General features: G+C 39.7%; 2 protein-coding genes across 4 annotated transcripts; both read right to left on the bottom strand.

The window, feature by feature from the left end:
* Window positions 1-555: 555 nt before the first annotated feature.
* On the bottom strand, window positions 556-11,314 carry cdk10 (cyclin dependent kinase 10). The gene is made up of 13 exons (XM_019360818.2): window positions 11,051-11,314; window positions 9,967-10,039; window positions 9,800-9,871; window positions 9,555-9,657; window positions 7,995-8,076; window positions 7,740-7,807; window positions 6,513-6,565; window positions 4,873-4,942; window positions 4,623-4,682; window positions 4,100-4,223; window positions 3,564-3,703; window positions 3,368-3,420; window positions 556-3,271 (listed from the first exon to the last, which is right to left on the bottom strand). The coding sequence occupies exons 1-13, from the start codon at window positions 11,138-11,140 to the stop codon at window positions 3,177-3,179; spliced, it is 1,083 nt and encodes a 360-aa protein (XP_019216363.1). The 5' UTR covers window positions 11,141-11,314; the 3' UTR covers window positions 556-3,176.
* A 4,671-nt stretch (window positions 11,315-15,985) lies between these two features.
* Window positions 15,986-20,040, bottom strand: LOC100707691 (charged multivesicular body protein 4b). Of its 3 annotated transcripts, none has more exons than XM_005449315.4 (8): window positions 19,922-20,040; window positions 19,440-19,585; window positions 17,797-17,893; window positions 17,549-17,666; window positions 17,312-17,438; window positions 16,974-17,101; window positions 16,623-16,749; window positions 15,986-16,516 (listed from the first exon to the last, which is right to left on the bottom strand). In XM_005449315.4, exons 2-8 carry the CDS (start codon window positions 19,552-19,554, stop codon window positions 16,422-16,424), a joined length of 807 nt encoding a protein of 268 aa, XP_005449372.1. In that variant the 5' UTR covers window positions 19,555-19,585; window positions 19,922-20,040; the 3' UTR covers window positions 15,986-16,421. The 3 variants fall into 3 exon arrangements, with proteins under 3 accessions (XP_005449372.1, XP_005449371.1, XP_013121265.1); XM_005449314.4 differs by lacking the exon at window positions 19,922-20,040 and adding an exon at window positions 19,727-19,820; XM_013265811.3 differs by lacking the exon at window positions 19,922-20,040 and having other exon boundaries at window positions 19,440-19,801.
* Window positions 20,041-21,152: the final 1,112 nt, after the last annotated feature.

A 21,152-nucleotide genomic window follows, 5' to 3' on the forward strand; every position in this document is an offset into this window, starting at 1 on the left:
TACTGCTGCTTTGACATGTTTTATTATGCTTATGCATTTCACGTATTTGGAATTGAACACTTCCACCACCATCACACAATTAAGTGCACACCAATAAGAGTTTCCACAAAACCGGAGATCTCAAATATTTAGAAAGTGAAGCCTGAGAGGAGTTCACCACAATTAAAAAACTACGCAAACAAAACGGTCAACAATATACACTCACCAGACACTTCATTAGGTACACTCTCCGTGTACTGGGTTGGATCACCTTTTGCTTTCTTCAGAGATTTAGGCCCATATTGAAATGACAGCATCACACTGCATTCTTGATGCAAATCTCCTGTTTGCTGTATTGAATTGAGATCTTGTGACTGTGGAGGGCATTTGACTACAGTGAACTCATCATCATGTTGATTGAACCAGTTTGAAGTGATCCGAGCTTTGTGACATGGGTTAGACTGCTGGAAGGAGTTGCAAACAGGTTCTTAACGGATCTGCCTGCAGCCCCATCCTGTCACACATTTCAAAGAATTTGCAGCATGATGAAACAAAAAAATACAAGACGTCGAGCAGTCAGCTTTCTGATTTTATTTAAATTTACACAGAGTCAACTTTGAGGCCACTGTTCATTTACTGCAGGCATTTAAGCTGATCCTTCTAAGGAAAATCTTCAAGATTCTGATAAAAACTCTTTCCTTTTACATTTACATCAATCTCATGTCTATACAGCAAATGTCACGCTACAATCACAAGACTGGAAAGACCTAGAGCAACCACCTCATTAGCTAAAAGTAGCTTGGAAATGAAGTCCAGTCCTAATCAGCTCCATACAACAAACATCATATGCACTGACAAATTTCATGAAGCAAAACACTGTCTTAATGGCTCAGTCACACTAGATTAAAAATAGTGCAGAATTTTTTCACAAGACTAGGAACCTCTGGATAACCACTTTCGATTGCAGTGTTCGCATGGATTGCCTTGTGGGAAGCAACCTATGGAATCTGTGTATGTAGATGATTCACCATTTTCACCAGTTTGCTGCAGTTTATTATTGATGTTTTATTGCCATCTTGATGTATGAAGTCGCTTTGAAGACGCGACTGACTGCGATTGGTTACCGTCTTGGTCGCCATCTTTGAAGCAACCTTTGAAATAGTTGCAAGTTCACTGTGTACGGTTGTGCGGTGGTCTCCAGCCCACTGTTTTCCTTGGTGGGACTCAGGGCTGATCAGGTAACTTAGCAGTCCATTTTTGACTTTATCAGCCACTGTTACCATCCAACCATCACCAGAGTCCTGTATCACAGCTAAATTACAGCTAGCTAGCTAACCATATCTTCCTTGTCAGTATAGTCCAACTATAATTCATATAAGTGGAAATGCTATTTGACTAGCTTTACAATTTATTCCACAGCTTAAGTGATTGATGTATAATGTAAAATGGCACCAAGTATGTAACAGCACAAAGCAGCTTACATGGGGTAAACTTTGTGCTTATTGCACATACTAAGACAAGCAGTACAGTTGCTACATCATATCACAGTTTTGGCCCTGCTAGCCCGTGCTGCATGCTAACACAGAGCTCCTTAATGTCTATCAAGCAAAATCAAGCATTCCATATTTTACTCAAGGACACTTGGACACTGTCTGACAGCTGTGAGGATCAAACCTGAGATCTTCTTTATTGTGCATCAAAGACTTTAAAGGCAGATATTCTTAAATTAATCCTAAATTCATCAACAAGAATAACATGGAGGCTATAAAGCTGTAGACAGCACTCAAGCAAAGACCCCAAAGCTCCTGGTCACAGAGCTGCAGAGATAATTATAACAGCACATCCACAGAGACTGATGTGTAATGTGTCAGGGTGTCTGTACACTATAGCACTACATTCACTGCTGGAAAAAAAAAAGGAAAGCGAGGCCTCATGCTTAATCTCGTAATTACAAGAAAAGGTCACCACTATCTGAGAAGACAGAAGCGTTACACAGTCACAACATGCAGCTTTTATCTCCTTGGTTTGATAGAGTGAGGGATATTATTGATGTCAGTGAGCAAAAGGACATTATTATAACAAGACAGTTTTTGTCCATCACAGGACCATTGCTATCTGTGAGCATATATAAAATAGTGGCTAATGCTGTATGGATTATTTTGTCATTTTTAGATATTGTTCACATATTCATGAGATCAGAATGGCTATTCTGTCATCCTTATTTTTATATTTTTATACACTGTTCCTATTCTAGACGTTCATTAAACTTTATTAAATTCAAATTAAACATTGTCAAAGTTTTAAATAAGAATATGCCAAAAGCTCAGGCTTCATGCTGCTCTCAACAGGGACATTTATGATGTCAGAGAGGGAATATCCCCAGTATGTTCGTCTAAGGCACAGCCGGCTTTTCAGACCGTCTGTTAATGAAGGAAAGGCCAATCAGAAGACAGCTGGCTTAACTCTTTCCCCCTTGGATGCCTACTAGGGGTAAGCACTTGTTTCTCTTTTCTGAACTCAGTCCTTTCTGTCATATTTTAAGGGCTGGGTGTGAATCAGAAGTTAATGAGGGTGATCGCCACCTACATAGCTTACTAAGGCTACTCACACCACATCTTATATTATATATATTGAGGTGTCACTAACGGTACAGAGGAGGTTGTCAAATGTTTTTACTGGTGAAAGAGTTAAAAGGCAGAGGAATTAAAACAGCTTGTTTCTGATATAGGGTGAACTGAGAGGATACACAAGGATTATTTTGAACTGTGAACCATGCAAAGCTACTAAAGTTTTTTATTCAATTTTAATCAAAGCTTTTCTTGTAACCATGAGAGTAAAATTTGCGATTATGAAGTTTCTTCTCGTAACTGGAGCATCTTATTTGCCATTAAAAACGGTAACTCAGACACAAAATATAAAACGAGGCCGTTTCTCTTTCTTTGGTGAATGTGCTGTGCTCTCACACCACACCGTTGGATCCACACAGCAGGATGTACTTCCAGCCTTTTCTTGACGGCTTGCTGTAGACTCTGTGTTCCTTTTTTTAACAGTCCAGCAATAAGCTTGTCTGACTTTGTTTCACTACAACTGTGCTGAAGCTGATTCTAGTTTGGACTAGCTCAAAGATCCACAGTAAAAGCTCTTCATGAATGTGGCCATTTTCCCACCAGAGGTGTGCCTGTAAGTCCAGTGCTTCTTCACACTTTGCTCCTCTTCGAGTGGCTCTCTGCTGGAGGAGCCGCTCGCTTGTTGCGATGGTGAGGGAATGTTGGCATCAGCTCTGGTTCGCAGGCTGGAAAGAGAAGCACAGAGACACAGAGAATGACTCATGGCACGTCGGAGGACAGACAGATGTCAGCTTGTGCATATCCGCAATCTTTATACTCACGTAGAGGTTTCTCTTTGAAGTACGAACTCTCCAAGCAATCTTTAGCAGTAGCTCTGAGAATCAGGAAAAATACAAGAGGTTAGTGACACCTCGAATGCAAATTCATGCAACTCCTTCATTTTCCCCACAAAACAAACTTAGCTTTATCAGAGCTGTAGTCTAGATTCCAGCCAGAAACCAGTGGAGCTAAATGTACCTGCGCTGGGGGTTGTACATGAAGAGCAGGTTAAGCAGTCTGTGTCCAGCATCAGACAGCCAGGTGAATTTATTCTTCAGGTTGTTGTACGGCTGCTTCCTCAGGCTGTACTGACCGATGAGGGGAAGCTGAGAGAAACCCTGCAACACACACAACAGATCTCATCTCTCAGCTTTGTGCAGACTGCAACCTATTATAGACTAAATGAATAACTGATGACTTGTATGAATGTCACATGTCTAGATATAAGACTATTAGATGGAAAGTGAACAGTCAGTTCTTGTAGTTGGAGGCAGAAGAAGGAAAGACTTGAGTGATTTTACCAAGGACCAGACACTGAGACGGTAAGGCTTTTGAGTTGTGCCAATCATCGGCTGCTTTTACCTTGTTTTCCCTTAATGGGTTTAATGTTGCTGAACTTGTTGATGGCATACAAAAAAGTAGAAATATATCAGTTTAAGACTGCTTTAGCAATAAAAGCTAAATGCATTAAATTCAATAGTTTAACATCAGACAGTGTGAAAGCCGAGTCTTACCGGCCAGATGTTTTCATTGGGTGTTCCCAGCAGCTGAACGATCAGGTCGACCTGCTGGATCTCAGAGGTTCCAGGCAGCAGAGGTTTGTGGGCTAGCAGCTCAGCCAGGATACAGCCCACTGCCCTGTAAAGGAAACATCACGTCTGGCTTTAATTTCCTGACAGATCCTCATGGGATATGAGAGGCCTTTTCCCTTTGGCACAGAATTTATTAACTTAGGACAATTATACATATCATATGCTGTTTAATTTTGTTTCATCTACTGGCAGACCACGTTTTTTAGTATGAGGGTAAACAAAGCTTCAACAAAAATAAGCAAAGCCTCCATAAAGAGAGTGCTTTGATAGTACAGCTGTAATTACTATCCTATAATTAAAGTTTCCTAAAGAGATTATGATAAGAACGCAGTGTAGGTAGAGTGGTTACAAGCTGGTTATTAGATACTTTTTCTCGCCATTAAAACCACCTTCCTTGTGAAATATACTGATCATAAGCGTATAGATTTCACATGTATTTCCTCACCACATGTCCAGAGCCGTAGTCTGAGTCTTCGTCCCTAGGAGGAGCTCTGGTGCTCTATACCTGCATGAAGGAGAGCATATCAGGATAGCGGCCCGAGGTAACGGAGCTAATAAGGGAGGATTATTGCGAGGGGATTACAAGGGAGTTTCCACTGAGGCTGCACTAGCACAGCAGCACAAGGGTTATATGCAGGGCACAACACCCACACAGAATACCTCAAATGAGTTAGACTAACTGGGTAAACACTCACCACAGCGTAACTACTCGAGGTGTCATGGGTTGCTGAGGAATGCCGTACATCCGGGCCAGACCGAAATCAGCTGTGTGCAGAAAATAACGAGTACTGATCAGTTCAACATCAAGTAATCTGATTTTATCTGATTTCAATTTGTTTTTAATGGCTAATCAAAGGCAGAATGTCTAAATATCACTTCTCCAGATTACAGTGGGATTAAACAGCAGAAAACTGCACAATGTTAGGGAAGCAGTTTTAATGTTGTGTCTGAGAGTCCAACACCCATCGGGAACAAGTCTGACTTATTGCCGGCTACGCGAGCCAAGCTATGGCAACAGTTGTATAAGGATCGATATCTCGTAGCAACGGGCCAGACTCCTAAAGCACCTCCCACAGGACACTCCGAGGGCCACAGTCGAATGCCTTCTCCAAGTCCATAAAACACATGTAGACTGTCTGGGCAAACTCCCATTCACCCTGAAGTATCCTTGAGAGGATAAAGAGCTGGTCCAGTGTTCCACGACTGGGACAGAAACCTCATTGTTTCTCCTGTATCCGAGGTTCGACAAACGGATGGACTCTCCATTCCAGCACCCTGGTATAGACTTTCCTGGGGAGACTGAAGAGTGTGATCCCCCTATAGTTGGAGCACACAAACTCTCTCTTCTTGAAGATAGGAACCACCACCCCGATCTGCTAATCTAGAGGTAATGTCCCTGATCTCCACACAACATTATAGAAGCGTGTCAACCAAGACAGCACTACAACATCCAGAGTCTTCAGGAACTCAGGGCGAACCTCATCCACCCCAGAGGCCCTGCCACCAAGGAGTCCGGAGATAGACGAGTCATCCCCCGTATCCCAGACTCTGTTTCCTCTACGGAAGACCTGTCAGTGGGATTAAGGAGGTCCTCAAAGTATTCCTGACAATACCTGACAAGGTCCTCAGTTGAAGTCAGCAGCGCTCCACCTGCACTATACACAGTGCAGGTGGAGCACCGCTTTCCCCTCCTGAGTCGCCTGACGGTTTGCTAGAATTTCTTTCAGGAGTCCGTAAGCCATTTCAGGTTTATTTATTTATTTAATATGCATTTATAGTACCAAATCACATCAGAAGTTCCCTCAAGGGACTTATTATTATACGGTAAAGAAACCTGTGATAATACAATATTTAGATTTGAGTCGGCAAATACACAGCAACTAGAATTAATTCCTTAATTCTAGTTCTCTTCTTCATTCTCTGTAAACTCCACAGATGGTTGTGTGGGAAATTCCCAGTAGATCACCAGTTTCTGAAAAATACCCAGACCAGCCTGGCACCAACAACAACACATCATTAAAATAGTCTTTCTTCCCCATTATGGTGCCTGATTTTAACTCAGCAGGCCATCTTAAACTTGTCTACATGATTTTTTTTTTTTTTAAACTGTTATTACAGTTTTCCTTAAAACTGACAATGAAAAAAGTGTGTGTGTGTGTGTTTTTTTTAAAACATGGTGGCAACAACACTGATAGATAAAAACACTTCAGCCATCACTGTCACAGAGTGACAGGTCAAAGTTCAGCAGTGGCAGGGTTTGGGAGGTATGTCAGTAGGAGCATAAGGTGATTACAGTAAAAGCTGCAGAAGAGATATGATAATAGAGGTGACTCACCAATCTTTACGCAGCCTTTGTCTGTCATCAGCAGATTAGACACCTTCAGGTCTCTAATAACAAGATTAGAGGAAGATAATTATGTAGCACAGCTCTGCTCTAACTCTTCCTGCAGCAGGAGCATGTCTTTTCTCTTGGGAGATTTGGTCAGGCTTAGTCAAGCTGAATGGAGAGAGTCAGTAAATGGCTTCTTGCCTTTCACCTCAGACTATGATCCCAACACTCTAACTCTGGTCCATTCATTCTGACTTCAAGGAGCAGGCTCATCTCAGCTGTGAGAAACGTAAAGACTGATTTCTTATAGCTATTTTTCACTTGTCTTTAGCTTCAATTCATTTAAATTTTGTCAGCAACAGTCATCCCAACAAAATCTATATTGTAAGGTTAAGACCCTACGATATTAGTCAGCGTGAGTGTAAGCACTTAGTGACAGCAGGGAGGAAGAGTTCCCTTTAACAGGAAGAGACTACTAGCAGAACGAGCCACAGGGAAGGGCAGCCAATGACTGTTTGAAGTGAGCGTTTTTAATGGAGCTGCATGTGCATATGAATGAGCACTATTTTTTACCCAGGAAGCTCCTGAACACAAGGTCTGTGTGACATCTGACTGTAGCCATGACTTCAGGCAGAGCATAGCCAGTCTATAGGGAAAAGAAGCTGACATTTAAAGAGCTAGCTATGTAGCTCGAGCACTCAGCATCGAACACAGTCAGGATGATCAAGGACTGTGGGCTCATTTGCTTGTGGCAAAGACTGTATATAAAAGACAGACACGGCCACAGTGACACCACCGTCACAATGCTGTTTTATTTTTTTGAGGAGGGTTAAATTGAAAAGTGATCCCATGGAGTGAGGAGTGCTACGATATAAGGAAATGCTAGCTAGCTTGGTTAGGAACTGTAACATTTACAGGTACAACAAAAATGTCAAATTCTCTTATTTCATTTACAAAACCCAAAAACTTGTTGGATGATCTGAACCTCGTAGCAAACCAGATTATTTGTCAGATAATTGTGTTAAAATACTCTAAAAGGCACCAACAGCACAAACACAGCCCAGTGGACAGAAGGGGAACTGCAGTCACTGGCAGTTCTGCATTAGAGTAATCTTAAGTGTAAAGTCCACTACTTTACACTTAAAATTATTTAATTAAAATGTCAAATTTTAAACAATTATGATAATAACAAATTAAAACTTCAGCTTGTCCTTGTAATGGTGTGAGACCAACCTGTGAATAATGAAGTTGTGGTGGAGATACTCCAAACCTCTGAGCAACTGAAGAACGATGCACTTAACCTGGAACGCAACAAAACAGAAAAAACATTAATGGAACAACTGGTTGCATCAACTTCTACTCTACATGAATATGGAGGCCATGTAAAAAGCAAAACATCCATTTATACACTCACTTGCAGACATAAGAAAAGAATAGTAATCACTTTAGGAAGAAATGAACTTGCAGGAATGTATGAGTTCGATTTACCTGCGCCTCTGAGAATGGTGTCTGCATGTTCTCCAGCAGACTGGCCAGATCTTGTTCACAGTAACTCATCACCAGAAAGAGGCTGAAAAGATCCAAAAAGATTCAGAAAGTTTATATTAGACAGTAAATCAATTCAATTCAACTTTATTTATACTGCGCCAAATCACAACCACAGTTGAATCAGGCAACTAAGGTCACAAATCTGGGGAAACAAACAATGGGGGTAATTCCTTATCTATATAAGATGGCTACATGTCAGTTTAACCACCTGAGCTTAAGCCTGACTTTTAGTTAAATCAGTTGCATCTTCCAGACGGGAGTCTTCTTTTTTCAGTGAACTGATACAAAGTGGACATAAAGTCAATCTGGCAATCTTGTACCAATGTTGTAAACCCTGCATAAACCTTACAACAAGCAGACTTTTAGATGAGATAGAAAGCAATGTGCTGGACGCACAATCTGATGAGGAGAAAGGTTTCTTTGGACTGCTGGTTTGTGTGTGTGACTACAATCCAACAGCTTTCTACACCACAGCCCTGAAGTACGAAGCAGCATTGGGTAATCAGCAAGTTAACATCAGATTTAACCCTGGGTGTTCATTTATACTAAGGGGGTTTCCTTCTTACCTAGTTACATTGCCATGCTAACTTATTCTGCAAGATCTTCAAATGCAACACCAGAGTCTACCGACCAATCTCTGTTCGTCACCATCTTAGAGAGCTAGACTTTTGTTCAAAAATAATAAAGGTGTCCAAAGTGTTTAGAGACTGTCTAATGTTTTTGTCTTTCCTTGAAAAGCAACAATGAGAATTGTTTTTTATTTGTTTTTATTCTTTTGACCTGTTTTAAGGCAATTTTGTTATTTTTATAAGCCTTAACATAGAAAGAAAATCCCAAAACAGGGCAACTAAGTCTTGTGCTTGATAATATTATATTAAATTTGTAAGTAAAGCTTCTTACTGTTTTTAACCTTTTTTTTAATTTGCTCTTGTTTATTTTCACTCAGACCATTTAACACTGCCAGGGTTGACACAGAATCTATAAAGTGACACAGTTAATGAATCCTGCAAAGTCCTAATGGTCACTCAAAGCAATTTCCCCTGGAAGCCAGATTCACACATTAATACAATGATTTTTCTGTTACACCCACTCACAGCCCTTCTTGAGTGGGTCCTGTGTATTTCCGTCTTTTTCTGATGTTATGGTTTCTCTTTGTTTGTAAGATAGTTCACTCTGCTGCCAGCAGACATGTCCATGTTTGTTATTCGTCACATTTCACGACACTACTCCCTTTGACTGCGAAAATTAGAAAACTGAATTTATCAACTTAGCTTCATTAAAAAAGTCAAGGTAAGTGAAACATGATTTTTTTTAATTGCTGGCTATGCTGAACTGGCTTGGCATCAGAGGGCCCAGGCATAGTTAAGAATACGAGTAATGAGCAGCTGATGCAACTGGCCCCAAAAGCCACACAATGCAAGATCAACAGAAGCAACAATAAGACTAGTATCAGATGAATCTATATACTAAGCATTTATTGTGGGTGTGTCTGTGCAGTACCTTTCTAGCTGAGTGCCGACAACCACCTCTTTCAGCTCCACTATGTTGGGATGTCTCAGCCTCAGCAGCAGGGTGATCTCTCTGAGGCTGCTGATGGGGACCCCTGACAGATGAGGAACAGATGTCACCGATCTTTTCAGTTGATGGTGGTGCAAAAATTAGATTTGTAAAATTACATCTACTTGTATGAATAAAGCTCTCAATCAGAGATATGCATAAAAAAACAAAGCATGTGATGATCTCACCATCTTTCTCTGCGTCCATTCGCACCTTTTTCAGGGCTACAATCTCATCTGACTTGGTGTCGCGGGCGCGGTCTGCAGTGAGAAAAGGGAATTGATTATTTACAGAGCATGTCACATGGACAAACTGAAGTGTTAGTCCTCAGTATTTCCTCTGCTGTCTAACTTACACACAATGCCGTAGGTTCCTTCTCCTATTCGGTTGAGTTTCTCAAACTCTCTGACACTTCTGCAGCTCCCAAACTGAAGAGAGAAAAACAAGATAAAGAAACGGTGACTCAGTGAACACTTCACAGCCTTCATTCCTGTCAAAAGAAGCAGTTTTTATCAGGTTTGCCAAATTAAATAATGAAACAGTTAAATGGATTGGCACTTCTCTACTCTGTATTTGGGCTTTCTTGCTACAAGCCTCATTCAGCCATTCACACTCTGATAAATGCATCAGGAGCAATTTGAGGTTCAGTATTTTGCCCAAGGATATTTCTACAACCATTCATGAAGTGTGAAAATCCTTTAGATTTAATTATGCTAAACTAAAATGATTACCAAGAGACTTCCACTGACTATCAAACCACACTGTGTCAACATGAAGAATTGACTTTTGGGGCACTTTACCATTATCTATATGGGATGGGACGAAAAACAAAATAAAAAACGACAAACGAACTAAAAGCCAACAGGCATTAGACGGCCATTCTTGGATGTCTTGTGATCACTTTTTCAATCAGGCTCAAGGTCCTAAAAAGGCATCCTGGATGCCGGGGGAATCACTGGAGGATTTGGGTGCTTCAGCATGGAGGCTTATATGCCATTTGAACCAAGTAATGAGATTGGCTGCTGGTGGAGACAAACGAGGCAACAAAGTGCGCAGACTTCACCTTTAAAGGCGCCTCTCTAATTAATCGATTACGTCTATGCAAGCGGTTTATTTACCGATCAAGTCTAGATGGGGAGCATGCCAAACTCCGTTTATAATCAGCCGTTTTAAACAAGGAGTAACTGCAAGTACAGCAGTTAGCTTGTAGTTAGCATTATTCGGTTTCAAGGCTAAAGTATCGTAAATACTGACTGAAAGAAAGCTCTAGAGCGAAATTTATTATTTTAAATGCATGCCGATTCTTTTAATAGAAGAGCTAGACTTGTAAAATTTTATCAGCTGGTATTATGTATGTAAAATATCGTGACTGATAGCAGAGTATCATTAAACAACCACAGTCATGAACGGACCCACACGGACGGAGCTCCTTCTCTTACCCTGTAATTTTGAGGCACTGTGAAAGTTTTATTGTCCTTAACAGACTTCAGCTTTATGGGGTCCGGTTCGTCCTCTCCAGCCGCGTCCATTGTTTTATTTAAATGCAGTTTTTGGAGTAAAATAAATGTCCGGAAGAGTGCACATCTACAAACAGCAGCACCTCATTCATCCGCCATTGAGGTTTGTTTTGGTAACTGGAGGACAACCAACAGCTTTCCCGGAGTTTGTGAACAGCTTCTGCTTCTGCGTCCCACACCTGGACCAAAACCTGACAAATTCATATTTGGAAAACTGTAAAACAAGGATAAAAATGAAATAATTGACATTTAAAAAAAAACAAAAACAGGCCACATACTGCCAGCAAGAAACGTACAAAATATTAGTGAATTAAATATGCTATTTCTCACATTTCTATTTCTGTAAACTCAACATTTTTGCTGAATGTTAATTTGATACTTAATTAATACTATCTGATGTTTGCCTTTTATTATAATATATAGTTTTAAAACTATATTTTATATCAAAAATATCTACATTGAAATATATTTTATATAGAAAAACTGACTGAATGCTGTATTTCAGGACAGTGAACAATGCCGAAAATAGGCTATTGGAGGTTGACTACACTTGATGACTGGACAACATACCAGTCAGGTGTTTGTAAACATTTGCAGTACATTTAACCTTTAAAAAAAAAAAAAAAAAAAAAACTATATTATTTTTTGTGGTGGAAGCCCAGAAATGTTTTATACATACAGGTAAAAACAATTGATTAATAAATATTTTGGGCGGTGAATGAATGAATTATAAATTATTACAGAATAAACAAATTAACTCTCCTTCACAACAACAGTGTCACAAGGTGAGGATGGGGGACCTGTGGACACACAATCATCATGTTGGTATTGTTCCTGGATCAACAAAACTAATGTTGGCCCATGTTCAACACTGCAGGTGACCAATCATATTGTGGTGATGTCATATTTTTACGTTGTGGAAACACCATCACACCACACACCAATCCGTAACTCTAACCCTATCAGAGAGACCAAGCCCAGACACCCTGTGGAGGAAGGTAATTTCCTCCACAGGTTGAAAATGAGCCTATTGTATCCAGTAAACTTTGAACTGTTGGGAGTTTCCAGTCCCTGGCCAGTTGCGTGTGTTGGTGGTAATCCAATCTTCTCAAGCTTGGCATGAGTAGCAGGTTCCAAGATAACCCAGCCTTTAGTCCTTTGTCTAGGTCAAGACTTTTTCCACTTTCAATTAACCAACCAATCGTGTCTTTTTCCATTACACGCTGTACTGTAAATACCCATATCTGTACTTCTACAACAAGATAACCCAGAAGTGCATCAGCACTCCTGGTAATAAATAAGGAGCTCATAAAATCAGTTCCCCTTTGAGTCCAGTTTGTTGTAGATTAAAAATAATAATAGTAATAGAAGACTGTAAAAAGGACAGTGGACTAAAGTCACCCTCTTTTGTCATTAACCTAATCACTGGATATGTTAAGTTGACTGAATGTGACCACTACAAGCAACCAGAGAGCAAGCTGCAAACACACAAAATGCCCATAAAATCAGAGTGCAACAAAAGAGCTGCAAAGAGTCTCAAAAGGACTGCGAAGCATCAAAAAATAACCAAAGAGCTACAACATTGCTGCAATGGGAAAATTACTTCAAAGAGACAACAAATTAGCACAAAGAGATACAAAATGGCTCAACATAGGTCAAACATGCACTAAACCATCTCTTGCCCTCACAATTCTTCAAATAAGCACATTATTATTAGAAGTAAAAGCAAGTTGAGCTAGTGTAAAAGATTTACAGGCACAATGATAAGATCAGTACTGTTCAGCACTTCATAGCTGCTTTCACACACACACACACACACACCAGTGTCATGATTCAGTTTCGGGGTGATTCTTCATCACACTCAGCAAATAATCAGTCATCTCTCCTTCCAGTTTACCTCTTGTGAGAGACATTTGGAGTTACTGTCTGGTTGGTAGTTTCTTCCCCACTACGAAGGGTGCAGACCCAGGCCGCCGCTCTTTGATGGCATCGGCTATCGTGATTTTGGATTCCGTGGCGTAGATGTCGTCCCGTGACGGAGCTGTGATGAGGATGACGGGCGTTCGCTGTGAGGAGTCAGGCGATTCTGTCTCCATGTTTGGTTGTAAAGTGGGGGGGCTCTCTGAAACTGGCAGGGAGAAAACCATTAACTTAGCCTTCTACCCTCGTAGATGTTCAAGTGAAGTGAGAGAATATTACTATAAAGCCTGGTAAACAGTCAGTAACAGTTTACGTTTAGGTGATGCTTGTTTGCAATGTCTCCAAAGAGGCCCATTTAAGTCATATTTTTAGTCCTAGTCTTTGGACTTAAAGATTTCCAGATATTTCCAATAGCTTCAGGAGTGACTGATTTGGGCCTGTTTCTCTGAAATGACAATTGCAGTAATTACGAATTTATTATGCAGTCGAATGTTATTTTTATTGGACATCCAAGTGAAACCTTTAAAGTTAAACATCATTATTGGTCATTGGCCTGCTACCAGTCAGACCTGGTAGTGACCTGCTCAGGTGACGTATGCCTGCTGCCTAGAGGATATCCAGTGTGTTTGTTTGTATATATACGCTTACACTAACAGCACCTTTTAAATGGGATTGTAATTACGGTACTTAGAGTTGGGTCTATGCCAGAAATTCAATTCAGTTTTATTAATATCACTCCAAATCACAACAACAGTCACCTCAAGCTGCTAAAGCTCATACAAATATAACACACGGGAACCACAATTAAAGCTACTGATGATCATCAACAAATATGTGGTACAGAACAGCTTCTTTAACAATCTGTACATACACAGTCTTGTTAGATTAATCTAAGTACAAATACTTGAGCCATCTGCCGCCGTTTGTGTTTATTTGAAAAGTTTTTTGAACTGGATGTTTTTTAACACTACAGATGATATAAAAGTGGATGTCTTATAACTGTTTCTTTCAGTCGACCTGTCATAACTGAACTTTTATCACAGTTATTATAGACTTCTGACCACTGCACACAAAGACAGGTGACTTCACATTAAATACTACTGTCTACACATTCATCATACATTTGGAGAACATGGCTCCATAAATTTATCAGTCCTAATGCTGATGAGGTGATCATTTCCCTTACCTGAATCTTGCCTCTGACTTGCTCCAGACCCCATCAGGCTTCAGTCAGCTGAGGTACTGTTTGTCTACATCCACAGACATGATGCTTACAATTTAGTGAGTCTACACAAAAGCACATAAAGCACTAAAGCGCATTTACGTAGAGTCTGCACCCACGAGGCTTTGCTAATCAGCTTCTTTTCTTCTCCGTCATTCCCTCTGTCTGGTTGAGTGACACTAATCCTGTGCACCGGCTCAGAGCACCAGTAAGGAGGGCTGGATTTAAAGGGAGCACAAGATTAAGTCTTATAGACGCTTACTTAAATTCTAATAAACAATGGCAAAATTGTCCATTTAATTTAGGCTGTTATGAACGAGCCAGCATTAGCAGTTTGATAAAAAATACTCAACAAGAAAATGGAAGACGCTGCTTTGATCCATTTTTTTCTGCTAGTTTATGGCAACACCAGCATTGCACTGGAACCTTTTAGGATGAAATTCTTTATTATTATTATTATTTTTATATGTTGAACTATAGTGCTGTTATACTACTTTTGATCAAGGTCTATTGTGCACTATCATGGCTCTGTTATCTTTATTTATTTATTGTATACCGTAGAGTACACAAGAAGGAGAGCAGGTGGGAAATGGGCTCTTCCAAGGACAGACTCAAACCCAGACCTTTGCTGTGGCCTTTGGATACATGTGGGTCGCCTTCTTAACCCAGCACCCCACTTTCCCTTTCTGAACCAAACAGGAAAATAATGTGGATACTACTGTATTAAATATTACTGTGAAGCCGCTAATGGACCAGGAGAAGACAGCCCAATTATGCTATTACCGTAGACCGTGTGATAGATGGACAAGATTGGTTTCTAAAGCCCTTTTTTTAAAGCCTCAAGTTGGGCATTTCTGCTGTTGACATGTTTGTTACAAAAAACCCACATGAAACAAAGAAGGGCGAGTCTGACAGGCAACTTATTAACCGATCGGTGTGTGTTTTCAAACCACAGATGAGGCTATATTTGGAAACATGGTAAGGCCAAGACTAACAAAACGGTCTTAAGTTTTTATCCACAACAGCCAAAATGAATGTATGACATCATAAATTCAGCAGGAAAGTGTTTGCAGAGGTCAAGACTGAAACCTATTTTTTCGTAGATTTCTATACACTCGGAAGACTTTTTGCAAACTGCAGCTATCGCCATCTGGTGGCCTGCAGATAGAGGTTTCTAGGCACTTCCGTATTGGCTTCATTTTGTCTTGGAGGCTACCTCCATGTTTTAAATGAATCTTCAAATCAATACATTGATGTGATAAAAGAATATAAACAAGTCAAGATTTTGAAAATACTGGCAGGCATCAGTGCTACTCCTCAGCCTCCTCGTAGATACACCTATGGTATCGATTCCAAAATCCAACATTGCCTTGTTCTCGATTTATCGCATTCAGAAAGCCTGACCTCTGACGTTGAGGTCAAGGTCGCCGGGATTCGACCTCGTCCAAGGTTTTTAGTAGATGACTTTGAAACTCCTACATCGTCTCGTTCTTGAGTTATTGCACTCACAAACTTGGGTGATGACGATACACCATCAGCCTATTATGCCTGAGGGGTAAAAATTAATGTTATTGGCTATAATGTTTTTAAGTCTTAAACCATAGGCAAATTAATTTTGCTTTCCATTAACATCTAAAGGACTGGTAGCCTCCTTGAGCTTAATTTTCCATTGTCTTAAGATCTTTTTAAGGGCCTGTGGAAAAAAAACCCTCCCCATTGGTGAAGTCTTTTATTTTTGAAACAGTCTTCGAAGAAGAGAACACAACAGGTAACAGAGGTAACAGGGTGAGACTCAAAGACAGTAAACACATGCAACACTTATGTGCTGGGAGCCAGTGGTGAGGTTTTGTTTTTTTTTAAAGAAAGCAAAAGTAGCTTAGTTTCAGTGAGTTCAGATAACATCAAAGCCAATCAAAGTCATAACATCAATTAGTTATCAAGCCAGTAGTATTGTACTACTAATTTTACAATATGAATTCTGAAGTCTCTGTACTACCCTGTGTATAAAAATCAACATGTTCCCTGACATCACTGGAGTAGGTAGAAAGTCAAATGTCCATGAAAATTAAATTAAAAAAAAAAAACCCCACTCATGAACAAATACAATAAACTGCTGCCCATTTATTCCATTCTGTGCTTTCCTCGCCTCTTCTAAATGTTGTAACTGATGGTGAGTTCACGAGTTCCATTCGCCCAGTGTCGAAGATACTCTAAATCATCTTCAATGTTTTCTTCGTCCGTGTTAACTTTGAGGAAGAAAAAAGAAAACAAAACCCTGAGCAACCTTCGTGAATTTGTAGATACCACAGCAAACCGCAGGAATCATGAAAAAGCTCTCCTGAGAATTCTTACCGGGATGGGAATGTGATGCAGTGGTGAACACTTTGGGACAAAGGACCCCGTCTTCTTCTCCATCCGAATCATTGAGGCTTTCATCCAGATTCTTTTGCAGCTTCTCCAGCTCTTCCAGCAGCTCATCCTGGGAAAGACAGAGAGAGAGAGACAGCAACAGGCACACAGCAGCTCAGCAAGTGTCAAGAAGTCACAGAAGCGGAAAACCTGACTTAAAAATAATAATGATTTAGCAAATCACACTGAGCCACATCATACAAATGTCAATAATGTAAGCAGACTCTAGAAATCAGACAAACCAAGAATCACTGCAAAAACAAAAGCTCCAAAACACACTAAAATCATCTTTACCTCTTTAAATTCCACTTCAAATCTCACAGCTGTGTAGAGGCTGTCTAGCAAGTCTTCAGTCACGTCCTGTTGCTCAGTAATGTCCTCTATCAGGTCATTCACCTTGGTGATGATTTCTCTGCAAAACCCTGCAGACAGTAGTGGTCAAGACATTCATCTATTCGGCTGAAACATCCACAGTTTGAGCTTGAGGTAAAACACAAATTCCAGACAGGTTTGTGTTATTTTTTTCATCTTGGCTTTGGGGAAGAAAAGAAATGCCTGCGCAACCTGCATGAATTCACAGACACCACAGCCAACTGCAAGAATAAAGTCAAAGCTCTCCCGACAAGTCTTACCACGATGGGAATGTAATGCAGTGGTGAACAGTTTGGGACAAGGGTCCCCGTCCTCTGCTTCGTCCGCCTCAAAGAGGCTTTCATCCACATTCTTTTCCAGCTTCTCCAGCTCTGCCAGCAGCTCATCCTGAGAAAAAACATACAGAGACACAGCAACAGGCACACAACAAGTGACAACTCTGGTACAGAGAATCAGCGCAGTCACAAAAGTCCTCAAAAAATTAAGATCATTCTTACCTCATTAAATTCCCCTTCAAAACCCACAGGTGTGCAGAGGCTCTCTAGCATGCCTCCAGTCTCATCCTCCTCCTCTGCAATATCCTTCATCAGGTCACTCACCTTGTTAACGATTTCTCTGCAACAGCCAGCAGACAGTTTCTTTGATTTTAAATTATCTTGGCACTCAGCATTCAAAGGCCATGACAGACTTCTTTCTCATTCATAGATGGCGTTATTTCACACGTTCCTGTAGTGTTTCTCCTCACATGTGTTCGTAAATGGCTCTCATGGCTTTTACAGCACAGTCAATGTAGTTGATGTGTTTCTCGTAGAACTTCTTTCTTCTCAGCGCCTGCAGAGCCGCTGGGAGGAGAGCACGGTGAGACAAAAACAGCACATGAGCAGGAATAGATTTAACTTTGCTTTTTCACTATTTCTTTTAAACAGAAAACCCCAAAAATAGAGACTATGAGGTTAAGCTAATAGATGGATCTATGGTTCATAAACATTTTGCTCAAAGAAGTCCTACCATTAATTAATGCTTCAATCTTAAATATGATGAACCTAGCTCTTATAAATAATCAGCTATGTACTACAGACCTTCAAGCTGGCAGTAGCTAAACCACTACTTAAAAAGCCAACCCCAGCAGTCTTAGCTAATTATAGGCCAATAGCACAGATACTAACTCTGGATGGCATTACCTTGGCCTCCACTAACACTTTGAGTAATCCTGGAGTCATTTTTGACCAGGATATGTCTTTCAATGCAACAAATATGTAGGACTGCTTTCTAACATTTGCAAAATATCTCTAACATCCTGCATCCTGATGATGAAAAACTAGTTCATGCGTTTATTAATTCTAGGCTGGACTACTGTAATTCGTTATTATCAGGATGTCCTAAAAACTCCCTGAAAAGCCTTTAGTTGAGCCAAAATGTTGCAGCAAAACAGCAATAGTACTGACAGGGACTAGAAAGAGAGAGCATATTCCTCCTATATTGGATTCTCTTCACTTGCTCCCTAGTAAAACCATAATTGAATTTAAAATCCTACTCCTTACAAACAAGATCTTGAATAATCAGGCCCCATCTTATCTTAATGACCTTGTAGTAACATATCACCCCATTAGAGCTCTTTGCTCTGAGACTGCAGGTTTACTCGTGGTTCCTGAAGTATTTAACAGTAGAACGGGAGGCAGAGCCTTCAGTTTTCAGGCCTGTCTGTCTCCAAATTGGAACCCACTTCCAATTTGGAGACAGACACGCACTCTACTTTTAAGATAATGCTTAAAACGTGATTTTTTGCTAAAGCATATAGTTAGGACTGAATACTCCCTTAGTTATGCTGCAATATGTGTAGGCTGCTGGGGGATTCCCATGATGCACTAGGTGTTTCTTCTTCAGTCACCTTATACACCTCTCTGCATTTAAATATTATTTTAATCCAACCAAACACAGCAACTTGAAATATAAGAAAAGAAATAAATATATTTAGCTATAAACTTATATAACTCTTTATGTCTGAACTGAAAATATGTCTGAACCTTTTCTGGGGAAGAGTAAAGTCTAGTTTTGACAGAAAAAGGATATACAAATATATCAGTGAGCAGGACTCAAGTATATGTGTTGAGGTATACGCACAAACATGTAATTCATTTGAACCTTTCCAGTACTTTTTTTTTACTACGTTCATCTTCTTTTACATTACTTTTAACAAGTTAAAATAAATGTATAACCAGTTTTAGTTCGTTGTTTCATGGTTGTGTGGCAGGTTGTTGGCTAACGATAATTAGCTTAATAACTAGCTAATTAGCTTTTAGCTAGCTAAGACTGATATTGTATTACTTGCCTACCCGTGTCTTTTATTTATTTATTTAAAGAAATATACTTTTCTGTAAAATAGCTCACCTCTTCTGTTTTTTGTGCTGTTTTTCTTGGCAAAAATCTCTAGGTGGTCAATTTTCTTCTTCATAAATTCTTTCTTCTTCACCAGCAGCTCTCCTCTGGCTGGAAGCTTCTCCATCCAGGGCTCCTTCTCCACCTTTTCCCCGCTACTGAAAACAAACAGAGACATGCCTGTGAGCTTGACAGACGTGCAAAACAGCTTCAGGTTTTGACTCTGCAGTTCTTCGTGTCTTGATTATCTGCAATTTGAAACTGTAGTCAAGTGAATCCTTATGTGCCAAGTTGGAGACCTCTTTCAAAAGAAAACACATCCCTGTGCTGCAGAAACGGGTTAACACCATTGAATATCACTGTCCTAGCACCATATGGGAATACTAGGATCTAGCTATCTAGCAGTCTATCTATAATACTGTGCAAAAGTCTTGAGTCGCCTCTCAATTCTTTAAATTTTGATAGGAAAATAGAAAATAGATGCAGTGATTTACCCAAAAGAGTTTGCACATTTCTTCAAAGCTTCAAAGTGAATATTTGGTGTGACCACCTTTTTTCTTCAACATAGCTTGACCTCTTTTAAGCCGTTTTCTCAGCATTTCTTAAAGTAGTCTTCAGGAATTGTTCTCCAGGCTTCTTGAAGGACATTCAAAGGTCTTGTTTGGATGTTGGTTGCCTTTTCAGTCCATACTTGATCAAGATGATCCCATGCTGCTTCAATAGTATTTATGTCTGCGCTTTGGGGAGGCCAACCTGTGATTGATAGTGTTCAATGTGTTTTTCTATCCAGGGATGTTTTTACTATATTGGTAATGTGTTTGGTGTAATTTCTGAAAAAATATGTCACCACTCAGGTGTTTTACAGATGGTATAACATGGTACATTTAAATATGATGATACTTTTCCATGTTCATAATTTCATCAATTTTAACAAGATCCTCAACACCACTGGCTAAATTCAGCTCCAAACCATGACAGAGCCTCCACCGTGCTGTACAAATTTGGCATATATTTGGCATACCTCAGCTTTTTTTCCTCACTGTATCCCATTCTCAAGAATGGCTTCTTGACAGCAATCCTTCCACTGAGACCATTTCTGATAAAGTTTCAGGACCTTCCGAAAGATGAACTATTGCTCAAGAGCACATTAAAAGTTACAAGTCTGGCTCCTTGGAAGAAAAATACAAAGTAAATTTGGGGTGATACAATACACATTATCTTTAGGCATTTCAGCAGTTTTCTCAGTTATTTTTATCTTTTAATTTCAAATGTTCATCTTTGACTTTGAGCTTAGCCACCATTTATCTGCTATTTATTTATTTTTCTATTTTTCTTCTAGCTATCTACTAGATAGCTATTTCACCTATCCATGACTTGTTAGGAAAACTGATTTCCTTCCTTTTTCACTGTGGATGTCTTACTATTACCAATTTCAACTGTATTTTAAATTACTTTTAGCTACTTTGTATCCACTACCTTAAACTATTTGTTTGATGTTGTTTATTGGAGAGAATACATTTGATAAAACATATAACTGTATACTTTTGAAATATGTAGATAGATAGATTTTGTCCTTTGAAATTGGTTCTTTGCTAAATTATCTGATATGTGACACAACAATGATTCATCTCTTGAGTCAGGTGCCTTTTTTATGATTGAATGACTCACGGATCAGTGTTAATATATTTTTATATATATTATATAAAATATATAATATGAAGATCT

The sequence above is a fragment of the Oreochromis niloticus genome, linkage group LG7, assembly GCF_001858045.2.
Source record: "Oreochromis niloticus isolate F11D_XX linkage group LG7, O_niloticus_UMD_NMBU, whole genome shotgun sequence".
In the NCBI taxonomy this organism is placed as follows: domain Eukaryota; kingdom Metazoa; phylum Chordata; class Actinopteri; order Cichliformes; family Cichlidae; genus Oreochromis; species Oreochromis niloticus.

Bases quoted from the DNA above. Each gene is read 5' to 3' on its own strand.
- cdk10 (XM_019360818.2), bottom strand. From the start codon at position 11,140: ATGGACGCGGCTGGAGAGGACGAACCGGACCCCATAAAGCTGAAGTCT. The intron at 4,943-6,512 runs GTGAGTCACCTC...TTCTGCACACAG, and splicing joins CAAAGGCTGCGTAAAGATTG to CTGATTTCGGTCTGGCCCGG. The intron at 4,224-4,622 runs GTGAGGAAATAC...TTTCCTTTACAG, and splicing joins ACTACGGCTCTGGACATGTG to GGCAGTGGGCTGTATCCTGG.
- LOC100707691 (XM_013265811.3), bottom strand. From the start codon at position 19,605: ATGTCTCTGTTTGTTTTCAGTAGCGGGGAAAAGGTGGAGAAGGAGCCC. The intron at 17,894-19,439 runs GTGAGCTATTTT...CTCTCCTCCCAG, and splicing joins CAGCACAAAAAACAGAAGAG to CGGCTCTGCAGGCGCTGAGA. The intron at 17,439-17,548 runs GTAAGAATGATC...GTTTTTTCTCAG, and splicing joins TTGAAGGGGAATTTAATGAG to GATGAGCTGCTGGCAGAGCT.